The following is a 16,083-nucleotide window of genomic DNA, read 5'->3' on the forward strand; positions in this document are numbered from 1 at the left end:
CTGTTCAGTGAAACATCATTATAAAAGTGAGGTCATACAAACACGTTTTAGCACTTTTCTGATGAAGTGACTAATTTCTTGCTGTGATTGTTTTGTCATGGTCTAACCAGGGGACAGTGACAAGGAAAGCAATGATGTGGTGGATTCCTGACCTCAGCTGTCACTGAAAATAATTGTCTGCCATCCTTACCATTTACAGTCATGTATTCAGCATCAGCACAGAAGCTTAGGATGATTTCATCACTGAATTTCTTTACTGTCCCATGGTATGCCATTATTTCATGTGGAAATCTTAGCATACTCAAAAAGGATTATTTATTACATGTGGCTTTTTGTTTAATGATTCCTATGAGAATAACAAATGTGTCTGTAAATGGTCAGCTTTATTACCTCCTTGTTCCTCCTCGAGTTAGGGATTTATTTGTTTCTTGACATCCAAAATATAGGGAGTTGATTTTCCAAGCTGAAAGCAATGGGATTTTACTTCAGAGACTCTTCTCTTGTTGTTTTTTTTTCTTCTTCTTCATCCTCACTTCAGTTAAAAGCACCAAGTGTACATAGATAGTTGTTTTGAAGGTATTTTGAGTAGTTCTCTGGGCCGTACACTACTGAAGATGGACAGTTTTCTGTCCATCATTTTCTCTTTTTTTTTGCCTTTTTCCCCTTTTTTTTGTCCTTTTTCTTTTTTGAAAACGTCCTTTCTTTTATTTGTTCCTTAGAAACAAATTGTTTCTTAGAAACTAACTGTTGCTGCATTTATGCAAACTCTTGTCACTTTGCATAAATGCAGTTATGCCTGTTTAGATCCTGAACTCCAGCTCCTGAACACCTCCCCTTTTATTTTCATTCCCACTGGCAATATCTTTGGCTGGTGCTGTTTATTCTCCCTGTCACGTGCTTGTCCACCTGCCTTATTTAGCCTCTGAAAAACTAGAAGCAATTAGTTGAATTTCATCCATGCAATAAAAACCTTTGGTCCCTGCCACTTAAAGCTGAGACTGTCATTTAATACAAGGTTTGGGAGCTACTCACTGCTTTACACCTCTGCTACTCTAGACCCAGCTAAAAGCATGTCAGACACAATTATGCTCATTTTCAGTTATATTTGTATCCAGATATCTAAATCAGGAGTGGCTGTGAGCTTATTTTATTTTTCAGTGCATACTTAGGAGGTGTAAAACATGCACGTGCTGTTACAGCCACTGTGAGAGGCAAGACTTTTGTAACCACCCAAACACCTGCAGAGTCTTTTAAAATGTTGTGACAGAGAAGATGGAACTGGTTGCTAAAACTCAGGCTGTCACACTCGTTCCTGTGTGTGCTGCTGTTGTGACACTGTGCAGAGAAATTGTGGGTTTAATTGGAGCCTTCTGATTTCACACCGATTTTCTGCGACTTCAGTGGTTTTATTCTGGGTTTGGATGATGTAGATGAGGCAAATGATCTCGCTGCAGAAAAAAAAACTCTACTCAAAATGCCTGAGGAAATTTAAATATGGAAGTTGTTCAGTTCAGGAACTGCTCTCCAGTAATTCTGCTGGCTTTCAGTCCCCAGTGGGCAGAGCTCTTTTAGCCTTCAGACAACCTTTTAACTCCTCACTTTTGTCTTAATTACTACTTTCTGATAATTCATTACCATATTTAAGCTAAATCCCTTCAACTGTACAATCCATTTAAAGACTTCCCTGAGTGTGACAGTCCCAGTTCAATGGAAAGGCTCAGAAACAGCTAAAATAGGGAATATCCAACAGCCCACATCCGGTGGATCTGAAATTAGGAACGTAGAGAAATAGATGCTGTTGCAATATGGGGCCTATAAACCAAAAGAAAAGGAGAATAAGGCATGAAATCAACGTGTGTATCGACAAAAGATGCAGTGTATAACAATATAAACAAAGGTTGTCTATATTCAGATTGAGGTGAATGGGAATCTTGCACATTGCCTTAACTTCCAATGCTAATTGTGAATTTCTAAATGCAAGGGAGAAGGAAAGCAAGTAACTTATGTATCTTGGGTTTATTTTTATCATCTGCATTTAAATAATTCAAGATCTCCCAATTTATTTGAATGTTACATCACTGGGGCAAACCAACAAGACTCAGAGCTTGAGGTGGTTGGTTCCAAGCCCACAGTCAATTTGTCCTGTTGGTTTCCTGCCCTGGTTTTAGTTGGTGTAAAGTTAATTTTCTTCACAGGGGCTGCTGTGGGGCTGTGTTTTGGATTTGTGCTGAACACAGCGATAATAACTAATTGCTGTTTTTACAGGTATGTAGTTCCTAGCAAAGAGATGATAATATTTAGAAAAAAATATATATTCAACAATAGCTGTTATTCCAACCCAATGTATTCTGAAGGGAATGGAGGCACACAGGTAATGGTAGATATTTCCTGACACACCTAATCTCTGTTACCAGACACATTCTCCACATGATATTAATTCCCAGATAGTTCTTTCCTAAAAGTACTATGTAAGTATTCCATTTTATTTATTTTCAACTTTTAAAAAACCCCCAAACAACTACTGGTGCTCTGGTTTGCCATATTCAGTCTAATATAAAAATCCAGGTAAGGGCTGTAAATAAAAACTATGCTTTGCCCTATGATGCAAATTTTGCATCTTTAAAACACTGCCATCTTATTCCTGTTTAATGTATAGCAGTTCTGCAAATGTAAATTTGAGATATTTCTTTTTTTTTTACTGTAAACAACTTGTACCAAGAGCAGCCTCTGCACAAAACCCTCCTGGTCACCCCAGTGGCTCATGTTTTTGGAGGACTGTGGCCATGTTCACACTGCATGAGCAGCTCTTAGAAGGTACTGAAGTAATTATTCCCCATTTCAAAATTTCGTATCAAAGCAAATTCTTTCCCACAGACTTTTTAGCCACCAGCAAAGTATTTATGTGGTTTTTGGTAGAGTTGCTGTGGACACGCTCAGTTACCTGCTGGCTCCTAAACCCTGCCAATATTTTTGTGGGCTTTTTTTTTTCTCTCTTTGTATAGAAGTGCTTTGGGAGAGCTGTCAAGCAGCAGGTCAAAAGCAGCAGGCTAAAAACCATCCTACTTGTTGTCCAAAAGACAATGTGACTCGCAGGAATTCACAGTGAAAGCTGATTGCAACATCTAATGAAGGAAAGTAAAAGAGACTTGCCTTTTTCCAAGCCATTCCAACTGGGCAAAGGAAATAATCTCTGGCTAGCCCTGCTGGGCTGATACTTTTCCTGATTCTGGACAACCAGCAGGTTTCCAAAACTTTGAGTCCTGCAGCACAACTTGTATGCTCATAGGCATTGCCTCTGTGTGCTGTTGTGCAGAAAGGTGGGGAGCAGAGAGGCAAATGTTGGACTTCAAGACAGTATTCCCTGGGATTTGCATCCTTGGAGGAGGTGGGGAGGAGTTTAACATCACCAGAGCAAGGCAGAGTGAGCATGTTCTCTCTCAGATGTGGAACACAGCAGAGCCATGGAGAACCTGGAGAAACTCCGCCCACTCCTTGCAGGTGTGACCTTTTTTAAGTCATCCTTAATTAAAAATTAATTAATTAATTAACAGTATTCCCTGGGTTGGGAGCTCCTTCACTCGCAGTCTGTGACGGTGTTTGGGCTGGGAAGGTTCATCCACACAGGCCTCTGGGGAGCCCTCAGATGCTTTTCATACTGAAGAAGAAATAACATTAGTGGGGCTGCAAAATCCACGCTACAGGGTGAAGTTACATGATTCCAAACGGGGCTGGATGTTCCTGAGATCAATGGTTTTCCTTCCTCTCCTTGCCCAGCACTGCAGAGCAGCCAGCAGAAGGTATAACAGATTCCAGACTTCTTCAGTTATAATAATATTGTGCCTGTACATGGTCCTCTTTGTCTCAAGTAAATAATGAAGGGATCTGCTATGACAAAACATTCAAACACCTTGGGGCTGGTTCTACCCACTACATACCATTACTTGCTTGATTTTTCCTCTCTGACATAACTGTTTCAGTTTCACTGCCAATTCATGGCATTTAAATGAGGACAAGAAGAGAAATCATAAACTAAAAGCCACTTGCTTACGTAATTTATTTATTTATTTTAATCCAGGAAGATCCCAAACTGCTTTACAAGCTGCAGGTTAATCCTGACATCCTTCCTGGGGCAGTTTCTTACTCTGTCAGTTCTCTAAGGATGCTCAAAGTCTTCAGTGTGGTTGAGATTCTTGCTGTGCAAGAATTATCCTGGAATGTGTCCTCCAGAATGGGCATATTTTTAACTGTGCTTGGATAAATGTAGCACAGGAAGTTACCAACTTCCACAACATCTGTCATCGTGAAAACCTGCAAACTGCTTCGGAAAAAGGTTTTTAAACAGTATTTAAGTTTTTACGCCCTGGGATACATTCACATCCCCCAGGATTAATTTTCTATTTTCAAAATGCTCGCCTGTAAACAGGGAACTGTTCTTATATCACCCCTATGTTACACATGGTATGTTTGTGAAGTGCTAAAGGAAAATGTTTATTTTTCTCTAGTTTTGGGACACGTTAAAAATGGCAACACAAACTGCAAAGTGGATTATTTGAGCCTGGAAACCTGCTGTTACCAGAGCAGGTGTCACGATCTGGAAAAACGGAAATTCAGGTGTAAAATTAAAAAGGAAAAAAAATTACTAGACTCTGTAATTTTAAATCCAGTCATGGAAAATAAATCCAGTAAGTCCATTGCACTTCTTCACTGATAGCACAATTAAATTTTGAGCAGACAGTCCTGGGGTTGTTCATCAAATACAGACTGAGAAAACCAGACTCTGGAACCGAGCTTCATTTCTGTAGGGCAAAATTACCATATTTTCATGGATATAACCTGCAGATTATCTAACAGAGGAATAAATAGCCAGGCAACCCACTCCCCACCGTGTTAGCAATTGGTGTAGTACACAAATCTGTCATTTTCTGAGGGAGCTGTTTACTCAAAAACCTCCTTTGCATGCTAAACATCTTGCCTGTGATCACCAGTGCCTATTGCTATTTTTTTATGTATCCAACTCACACTGAATCATCTCTGCACTTCCTTGAGTTTCGAAAGTTGCAGGTTATCAGTTTGAAAATATGGCACCTTTTGTAGTGTTTTACATGCTGAAATAAAAGGGATTTATAGGGTTTTGCTAGGGAAGCATCTACTTCTTTCTTCCATCGAGCGACGAAAGGATTAGGGAAAAAGAAAAGGAACAATTTTATGGGAACTGGGGGGAGCAGAGACAAACAGTTCACTGGGAAAGAGGTGAGGGTTACTGGAGTGACTTATCAATCACACAGGATTGCAAACACAGGAAAAGGAGCATGTGGGATGTGCTCACCTGATCCTAACATACATTACCCTCTTAACGCTTCAAGAAAAGCAGAGAAACAGAACAAGGGAAATCAGCAATAAAATGTGACCAGGAATCCTTCAAGAATTATTGGATAGCTACAATTTATAATGGTATGGCAGAATTACTGAGTGGTATAACCAGAATAATAGTTTTCACATATATATGTAGTCATTTTTGTATACATATACACACAAGTATTAAGCTAAAATACAATTACTGTGCTACAGATGTTTTTAATCTACATGGCAATTTTAACTGAAGACTCAGAAATCAATGTGCAAAAAAAAAAGCTGGAAGAATTAGAAGAAGAAAAAAGGAAAGAAGAGGAAAAAAGGAGTGAAAAGAATAGTGCTTACAACTAAGCACAAGTGATTTCTCTCTTAAGTAGCAGCCTTAGACTCTTCTGTTTGGACAAGGCCTGCTGGAACAAGCCTGACCTGGATACATCCAGTACTGGCTGTGATGCCAAACAACCTCCTCTTTCACTGATCTTTGTCAAACTATCCCTAATGGCAACAAACCTTCAACTCTATTTGCTCCAGACTTACTTAAAATTAAGGGGGGAATTACGAAATAAAAGGACTGTTGCTGTCACCATCCAACCTGCAACACAGTGACACCCAAAGGTTTCACACCGAGATCAGTGCTGGGGCTTCACATGTTCTACAGCTTCAGGAGTCATCTTCTTCACCCTCCTCATTCTTAGACCATTTTATTTTGCCAAAACTCAGCACTCAGCCTTCTGGAACACTTCTAAACTACACTGGTGACTCTCTGCATCCTTCCACATCTTTATGCTTTCTTGCCAAGAAAAAAACAATCCCTGCCATTCTTGACACCTTACTCAGAGAAATGTTTTATTCAGCTCTTTCCCTTTGCTTTTGTTTTCTTTGGTTAAAAAAAAACCAGTCCAAAATAATTTAGTATCATTTTGTCCCATGGCTAGATAGCGTTTAGTTTCTTCTATTCATACTTCCAGTTCTGCTTGCTCCCATAGGATCTGTCTCCCATTTGATCTGGATTGTTTGGGGGGTTTTTTTGGAGATTTTGTTTTAGCTTTGCAGAATTTAACTCTACAGTATCCTACTTGTGTCACTGTCAAATGAGACCAAGCTATGGTTTTTTTTGGCTGTGCATATAAAAAAGACTAACCCGTTTTTTACGTTGTTTCCGTATCTCACGCCACAAATAGAGAGGATTTGTGACATCTCACACTGAAGTGCTATTTATACAGTCTTTTAAAATTTATATACTATTATAATATACTGTTATAATATACAATTTTAAAAAACAGACCAACAGATACACAGTCTTTTCAAACCAGACCAACAGATACACACAGCAATTAGTCTTTGAGACCAGATTAGAACTAATTTTATAATGGTTGATGCAGAATAAAGATTTGTATGACAGTAGTAAAACTGTTTAGCACTGAGAGATGGCAAGTGCTAAGAGAACAGCATTAAAAGATGTCTTACTATATTCCAGAGTAAGCAGTAATTCTATAAGACAGTTCACGATATCAAGAATTATGTGCTAGCAATGGTGCTGTTCAGCCTGAATTTGCAGACCCTTCCAAAAACCAGGTGATTATTCACATTACAAACCAGCAGAGTCAAGAGAACATATATCAGTGGTCTGGAGTTACTCACCAGGCAGATGAACTCTGAAAAGACATCAGGGGTGGGCTTAAAGCATCTCCTTTTAGAGTGTGCACTGTCTGTGCTGGCTGGGGCTGAGTCTCTGGCTGAGGCTGTGCCTGAGCCTGGCTGGGGTCCTGGGCGGGGTTCAGCCATCGGCTCTGGCCCTGGCTCAGCCACTTGCCCTGGATCCCCCACCGCGCCAGGTACAGCTTGCAAATGTCATAGTTCAGGGAGGAGTAATATAAAAGGTCCAGGATGAGCAGGATCACCACAAAAAAGCCATAGATCCACACTCCCAGCAGGGCGCTGTAGTTGCTGCGAGAGAAGAAACGGGACAACAAAAGGAGTTCTCTCTCTGGAATGGTCACTGGGGGGTTTTATCAAGGGGCTTCTTTTGTTAATTATACAATATATACCATTAATTACTTAATTGAATAGATAAAATTATATATTAGTATATTATTCTACAGCTATATGATATATAATAATAGTAATATATTACATAGTATATATTCATATACTATATATTATTCATATACTATTATACTATTATAATACACGATTATAATATATTATAATATACTATTACATAGGACATATTAATATACTATATATTACTCATATACTATATATTATTCATATATATTATAACATATGATTATAACTTACTACTATTATACAATTATATAGTATTACATAGTATATATTAATATACTATAAATTATTCATATACTATAGATTATAATATACTATAGATTATTATATCTCTATATATTATATATAATTATATATTACTATAGTAATATTACAGTTGTGATTGCTGGGAAATAAATAAGGTACAACAAAAAAGTTATCTCTCAGTCTCTGTGTTATTTTATCCAGGTTGTTTATATTATAATATATAATTATGTAATATATATTATATATTACATTATTATATATTATATGTAATATATGTTACATTATAAATTACATATAAAATTAATTACATAATAGAATATATAATTAATATATATTCTATATTATACATAGCTATATAATCCATAAATACATAAATATTAATATTAAATAGTATCCATAATATACTATATATTATTGTTATTACTCTCTAATATTATTATATCTCTCTATATTATTATATATTAATATAGTAATATTATATCTGTAGTTGCTGGGAAAGAAAAAAGGTACAACAAAAAAGCTATCTCTCAGTCACTGTGTTATTTTATCAAGGTTGTTTAATATATAATATAATACATATTATATATGACACATAAAATTAATTACATAATAGAATATAAATTAATACATATTCTATATTATAAGTAGTTATATAATCTATAAATACATAAATATTAATATTAAATAGTATCCATAATATACCATATGTTATTATTAATCTCTAATACTTTATATTAGAGATTATTATATCTCTATATATTATTATAGGTTAATATAGTAGTATTATATCTGTAGTTGCTGGGAAAGAAGAAAGGGAAGACAAATTATCTCTCAGTCACTGTGTTATTTTATCAATGTTGTTTAATATATAATATTATATATATTATAGTATATATTACATAATTATATAGTATATATAATATATATTATATTATATATTACATATAAAATTAATTACATAATGTATATTCTGTATTATACATAGCTATATTATCTATAAATACATAAATATTAATATTAAATAGTATCCATAATATACTATATATTATTAATCTCTAATATTGTGTATTAGAGATTACTATATCTCTATATATTATTATATATTAATATAGTAGTATTATAGCTGTAGTTGTGAGAAAGAAAAAAGGTACAACAAAAAAAGTTATCTCTCAAAGGTTGTTTAACATATAATATATAATATATATAAAATTAATTACATAATAGAATATATAATTAATATATGTTCTATATTATACATAGCTACATAATCTATAAATGCATAAATATGAATATTAAATAGTATCCATAATATATATTATTAATCTCTAATATTGCATATTGGAGATTATTATATCTATATATTATTTTATATTAATATAGTAATATTATATCTGTAGTTGCTGGGAAAAAAGAAAGGAACAACAAATTATCTCAGTCGCTGTGTTATTTTACCAAGGTTTTTTCATTAATTATATAATATATAAAAATAATTATGTAATATAATACATAACTATATATATTATGTAATCTATATTATTATACATTGTCATAAATATGTAAACATAAATATTAATATATTAAATATTATCTGTTAATATATTATAAAATATATTACATATTTTTATATATTAATATATCTGTTATATATTATCCTATAGTAATATTGTAACATATCATATATATAATTATAGATAACGTATAGAACATAATTATCAATATATAAAATTCTATAACATATAGGTGGAAACATTCACTGCTGACCTGCATCACAAACCATTTCTCTTACCAGATGTTTAATGTGCTTGAATTTGCTTTGGATATAATAATAATTACTACTGGATAAAGAAGATAACAGTAGAAGTGTAGGATTTCAAGAGGGGCTGCTAAAGACCCTCGGTTCCCTGGTAATAAATTTAGGGCTGGAGAACACTGATGAGATCATATTACACACTTCATTTCATAGGAACATATGTACTACACTGAAATGAACACGTTGGTGTAGTTATAAAGTGTATTTTTAGATAAAGGCCACGAAAATTATCAGCTGCTGACATGGAGCTGTAAAGCTCTGACAGGTGATTAAAGATATTAAGAGAAAGGGGGGGAAACAGGAGGAAAAGGTATAAGGGGTCAAGAATTTGGAGATCAAAAAGGGGAAGAATTGCTAAAGCTCTGCTGGAGATGGAGTATTATTAAAAGAAAAGTGACTGTCAGGTGTAAATGCAGTTTGGACTGGAAACTGTGTGTGGGGAGGATGAGGTCAGAAGAGAGGAGGAGAAGTCTGGGTAAGAATGAGCTTGATTTAAAAAAAAAGTACAAAGTATAAAGCAAAAAAAGGCTAATTCAGAGCCATGAGCTGATGTGGAAGTACCTGTACCAGAGACTGTAAAAACAAGAGGAACCTGAAGGGACACCAGTAAAAAATGCCCTTAGGAGGACAGACTTAGAGACAAATTATATCAGAGTAACAGGTGGACAACCCACAATCTCCACGGACCTGAACTCACAGGAATAAAGAGAAACTTCTCCCTACTCAGAGAAACTCCGAGGGAAATGTATTTTATCAGAACATTGATCAAAACACAAGAGGAAAAAAGGCTGAGAATATTATAGATGCAAGCCAGAGATTTTGACATTTTAAAAAACATGTTCCCAGCCTTTTTGGATCAAAACATTTCAAGCCTCTGCTTTAAAAACTTTCACTTCCATTTCAGTGACTTTCACTGTATGCTTTGAAAAAAAAAAAAATAAAAAAAAATCAGGATTTGAAATGAGAAATCAGGTAAGAAATCAGAATTTTAATTTCTGTGTCTGTCAGCACTTAAGGAGGTTGATTCTTCCCTCCAGGGAATGATTTTTCCACTACACAGATGTAACACCTTTAAATAAAGTTCCATAGCAAATGGAATGTAAGTAACAAGAGGAAGGAGCTGTTAATGGATCCCTTCCTGTCTAACTTTAGGACCATACAAGACTAGAATTAAAAAAAAAATTAAAAAAAAAATTAAAGCATTAAAATATAAGAATTAAAAAAAAGGCAGTAAATTTCCAGGAGGATTGGAAGGAGACAAAATATAAAGCTTCTGAAAACCCTTAAGTCCAAAGTCTTTGCCTCTGCTGCATTTGATCCATAGTAAGAATGGAAATACTAGAAAACTTTTGTTTTGGTTTTTTTTCTTGGCAACAATTCGAGAGGCAGGAACATTTCTTAACTCAAAATGATTTTTTTGGTGTGTTTTAGGTATTTAATTTCAACCATCAAAATTTTGATTAGTGAGAAATCAGAGGCATTTTGAGTGTTCTGATTTAAAGTGACAATTCATTAATCATATTCATCTGCTCCTCCTAAATAACATCTGTTTCTCACAAGCCCAAAAGTGAAAGGCTGCTTTATTTTAAATAACAGACAGTGGGACAACAGCACTATCAAAAGGGCCTTGTGAAAAATCACAGGCAAAAATAGTAAGCAGTAGGTTTAAGTACACAGAGGGAAATTCCATTCCTTGATGTTTTTTTCTGTTTCTCAAACCATTAACATGTAGAAAATGTTAATTTTGCTGATGGCTACTAATTATAGTAAAAACTGAAACTGTCCTGCAAATGAAGATGTCTTAATTAGAAAATAAACAACGTTATTGAGAATAACAGTACTACCAGATACACAGAAGAGAAAAAACAGGGTAATTCGTGGACCCATCAGAAAAGCTTAGGGGCTCATTATTTTAAGTCCCCTTTTCTAGAAATAGGATGATATACAGAATATACATGGACTAAGCTCGATACAGAGCCCACTTGTGCAAATGGAAAGATCTGCTCTGACTTCAGGGAGCCTTGAACTGGGCTCTCTGAGAACAAGAAATACTTTTGCCATCCCTCTCCTCCTATTCCATCTACAGAATCCTGCATGGAGTTCTCTAAAATCCCTACACACAAATAAAAACACAGGTCCTTTGATTACTATTTTTAGCTATATGATTCCTTCCATCTAATAATTCACTTTTTGAGGCGGATGACGAGCTGGTTATGACCAGGCTCTGTCTTTTTAGTAGATTTTGTTGGGTTTTATGTGCAGCACGTTAGCAGAGAATAATTCACGTGGGAATTCAGGTTTGAAAACCAAACCAACAAATCAAAACAACTGTGAGCTGAATTCTACAGCTGCAGAATTTAAATGTGGGCAGATGGGCATGGAAAGGGTTCCTTTCCCTGTTCCCCTTAAATGAGGCTGTTGCTCCCAGTAGTAACAGTGAGTGTTGCCCCAAAGAAACCCAAGTTTATATCTTACCAAACACCTTTGTACTTCTAGCATTGAGGAAACCAGGGTGGGTTTTGCATGTACACTTTAAATGTGATTTTTCCCCCCTTTTTTTCTGGACTAAAAGATAAGGGAAAACCAAGGATACATTACATACTTCCATAACACAGTTCCAGTATCAGATTAAGGACCCCTAGAACAGTAGTACTACTGATAATCCACCAAAACATCCATGATAGAAAATCTGAGAGACTGTGAAAAACCAGATTAAAGTGAATATGTTTTTAAGAACAGTTAAACAACTCCTTAGACAGTTTTAAGGCATCACAGAACTTTTCTTGTCTGTTAGACATCATTTGTATTTCTGTATTTAATACTGAGAGAATTGTTCACATTAAAAGTATTATAAACAGATTAATCTGCACGATGGCAAAGACTTAGAAAACACAGAAATCTTTTGTTATAGTAATGGGAAACTGTAAATAAATGTGGCTTTAGTTGTATTGTGTGACTGCAGAAGACAAACACATCTTTTCAGCTGTGCCACGACAAATCACTTCACTAATTTCTTCCCTCAACTGTATTATAAAACAAGAAATTTGTTTTGATGATCACAAGAATGGCTAAGGGGAAAAATAAACCAAATAATAATATTGAAATAAACCAAGCAACAATATTGAATCACTCTTCCCTGCAAACTATAATCCTTTTTTTTTTTTTTTTCAGTTCAGTGCTATTCCCATATCCCAAATTATTCTCCCCTGCTACAGTACAATAGGTTTCATCAGGATTTTTTTTCAGTGGTGTGTGAAATTAGATCTAAACAAGAGCTGACTTTGTCACTGTAAACCAAACCCTAGATGTATTAGAATCCAAATAAAGTTTAGTTGTTGCACTTGTTAAATAAAGTCAGAGTGTATTAAGTAAGAAGCTTCTTGCAGTGTTTTTAATGCAGGCCTGTAGGATTCACTCCTTTCTGCTCCTCCTAAAATTACCAGGAAGTTTTCTACCCACACCACTGAGCTCAGGGTCTCACTACAGTGGTGAAGTTTTACGTAGGAAGAAGCAGCTCTTCATTTTCCTGGTCCTGACAGATTTATCAGAAATGAGGTTTCAGGGATTTACACAAGGGCAATACCGGTTTCACTCTTGCACTTGTCTAAGCTACATCTCCAGAAGCTTTTTATCGCATTTAACATGATTTCATCTGCCTTTGTGAAAGATCACACGGAGCTAAAAGTCCCCAGGAAACTCTGGACTGAAGACTTTTAGGGTAAATATTCTGCAGGTGGTTCTCAACCATGAATCTTACAAAAAAAAATAATACAGAGGTACCTTTCTCCATCTCAACTGAGTAAGATAAGTTGGGGGGTTTTTTTGTGTGGGTTTTTTTTAAATCTAAATGAAAACTAATATAAAACACTATGCCCTCCACACTACAGGTTGCTGGTGGAAGGCAGAGCAGAAGAGCCTTACCTTAGTAAGCTCTGCCCATGAGGAGCTGCTGGGATATTGGGAAAAGCCTGAAGTACTGCCTTTCCACTTGCCTGGGCTGCACTTGGGCACTAACACCCCGAGCTCTGAGATGATTGAGGCTCTTTTTATCACCCTGAGCATGCAGCAGGTTTTGGCTCTGTCTGCCACTACGTGGTTTTTAAGGATGATAATGGTTTGCTGACTCCAAACTGGGCTGATCTGCACACAGGGAGTTCCAACTCCTGTTGTTACATCAGTATTCCAACACCACAGTCTCCCAGGAGCCCTGCACCTGCTTCCACAGGAAGGAATGACAATGCACAGACTGACTTTTGCACTGCAGAAGAAAACACCAAAATCCCTGTTGTAAACAAAAAATCCCCAGCCTGGCATTCCAGTTGTCTTTAATCTGCCCCTTCCTTGCCCTGGAGGAGCTGAACACCAGAGTAAAATGGCAGGGGAAAAGCAGATAAAGGAGAATTCGACCTGGGGGTTTACACCACATCACAGCTGCCCTCTGCACCAAAAGAAATCACAGCAGATTAGCTTGGCCTGAATGTCAAATACCAAACAGGGAACAGACCACAAGTGAAGGTTTTGTCCCTGTAAATACCTAATCAGTACCAGAGACCTACTTTCTACTTACCAGTTCTTCAGGAAAGAAGAGTGCTGACATTTATCTTGGAGGACAGCCCCCAGCAGCACATGGAAGTATCCCAGGTAACAGGCAGGGAGACCACACAACGCTGGTATATAAGCAAATACATTCTGTTCCCCAAGGTCAGCGATTTGTTACAAGGGATTTATACTCAAAACATCACAGATTCAAAATAGTGCACTTGGGCTGATATGGAAAATGTCAACTCACTCCCTCTCTCTCCCCTACGAACAGCTTTGGGGTTTATTTTTACTGATGTACATTTAAACATAGTTCAGATCAAATTAGGGTCAGGGAAGAGACTTTGGTAACTTTTAGAGGTAACATTATATCTGTTACATTTATATGCAACTTTTACATATATGCTCTCCTTGCAATGTTTACAGCCCACGTCAAAGCAAGGCAGGCAAAGCTGAAATATCCTTTCTTTCAAGGAAGCAAAAACCTTTTAGTAATGTTTTTCTGTATATTCAATTGCTCTGATTGCTCCCATCATTAAATGCACCTGAGACCACGTGATTAGACCAGGAGCAGTTTGGTGAGGAGAACTGTAAAACTCATGTACTTACTTATGCATGTATCCATCTGCACTCCCCGTTAAGTTCATCTGCATGACAGTTTGGAATTCTGTCTCATTGCAGCAGTATTTAAACACTGTGTTGTTATGGTGACAGCAGAAGATGTAGGATTTATTGTCAGAGAGCCGGGGGCAGTGGAACCCAAAGTGGTAGCGACCTTTGTAGTCCGTGTAGGGCTCGCAGACCCGAAAATGTGCAGACAACACTGGAAAACCAAGAACAACATCGGCCCTGTGAGTCACTCGTGTCAGCTGTGTGGTATCAATAACAGTTTTTCAGGCTTAAACAGCTGGGTTTTGATTTCTGAAAAACATTAATACCTCAGAGCTTTCGGCATCGTAACACTTAGTACGTAAAGACCACAGTATTTAGGGTCTTATTGTATTTTGAATCTGATTGTTTAAGGGAAGAGGAGAAGTGCCCTCCGTGCTTAGAGGCACAAAAATATTTAGGGAAACATTTTCATTTTGCTGTTCTAAATATAGGGATACCCATAACACTCCATGTCTGATTCTCCTGGGATGACTTAATAAAAACAAAAGGTCTATAAAGAAACTGCAATACAAGTTTGCTGGCACTTGGTTTACAGTCACCAGTCCTGACAGAAAACATCTTCTCTATTGTAAAGGTCATTCTTTGATAAGGATTAGTCTGTCAGAAACAGTAATTAGGAACAGCATAACAAATCCGAACAACTCTCAATTTGCAAAGAGACAGAAGTAATAATAATACCTTTAAAATACTATAATACCTGTAAAATACTAATAATACCTTCATAGGTGTTCCTGAGAGTTCTTACATTTCTCCTTTAATAAGTTCTCAATTAAAGAGTTTATTACAGCTCTGAGAACACTTTTTTTACAGTAGTGTGTCACACTGATTTCACCATCACTTTTACTGATGGGGGGGGAAAACCTCTCCATACATTTCTTTTCCAAAATGTAGTTCCATAAGCAACCACATGAGACCTCCTGGTTGATGTGAAGAGTCTTTCAAGAGACAATATTTGGTTCCACGTTATGCCAACATTTTAACTCATTCACAATTTACCATACACACACCCCAAAGGGTTAAACTCTGAGGAAATGTGGAAGTCTCTTAGCAGTGAAATGCTTTTACCCTGAGTAGAGAGCAGAGTCCCAGCCCTGCTGTGGGCAGTGCAGTTCATAAGGTCACACCAATTAGCAAAAGAGATTCCCTTCAGACTGACAGAATTAACCCTTGTCATTTGGTGTATGATTTATCCATCAGTTTTACCAGCACCAGAGGTTACAGATAATGACTTGCATGGATTTAGCTTAACTGTGCTGTATCCCACAGTCCCTGTTGATCTGTAATTGCATCTTATCTGCCTAATCCTCATTTCTTCTTATATTGTTTTAAAAAATTCCTAATGCTTCTGTTTCTCAAATTTATAAAATATATTAATTTCAAGATACATTTTAAGTCAT

The 16,083-nt window shown here is 36.2% G+C and overlaps 1 protein-coding gene across 5 annotated transcripts in view; it reads right to left on the minus strand.

The window, feature by feature from the left end:
* Positions 1 to 232: 232 nt before the first annotated feature.
* The window catches only part of SHISAL1 (shisa like 1), a 101,438-nt gene continuing 85,587 nt past the window's right edge, over positions 233 to 16,083 (minus strand). For 3 of the 5 annotated variants that reach the window (XM_027730163.2, XM_039382979.1, XM_027730161.2), the window contains 3 exons: positions 14,624 to 14,837; positions 6,994 to 7,299; positions 4,045 to 4,318 (listed from right to left, as the gene is read on the minus strand). In XM_027730163.2, coding sequence (XP_027585964.1) covers positions 4,138 to 4,318; positions 6,994 to 7,299; positions 14,624 to 14,837 — 701 coding nt within the window. In that variant the 3' untranslated portion in view covers positions 4,045 to 4,137. Of the gene's footprint in view, positions 1,813 to 4,044; positions 4,319 to 6,993; positions 7,300 to 14,623; positions 14,838 to 16,083 lie in introns of those variants that run through there. The other 2 variants (XM_039382981.1, XM_039382980.1) reach the window with 2 other exon arrangements.

The sequence above is a fragment of the Pipra filicauda genome, unplaced genomic scaffold (assembly GCF_003945595.2).
Source record: "Pipra filicauda isolate LSUMZ 115617 unplaced genomic scaffold, ASM394559v2 scaffold292_size926685_pilon, whole genome shotgun sequence".
NCBI classification, from domain to species: Eukaryota; Metazoa; Chordata; class Aves; order Passeriformes; family Pipridae; genus Pipra; species Pipra filicauda.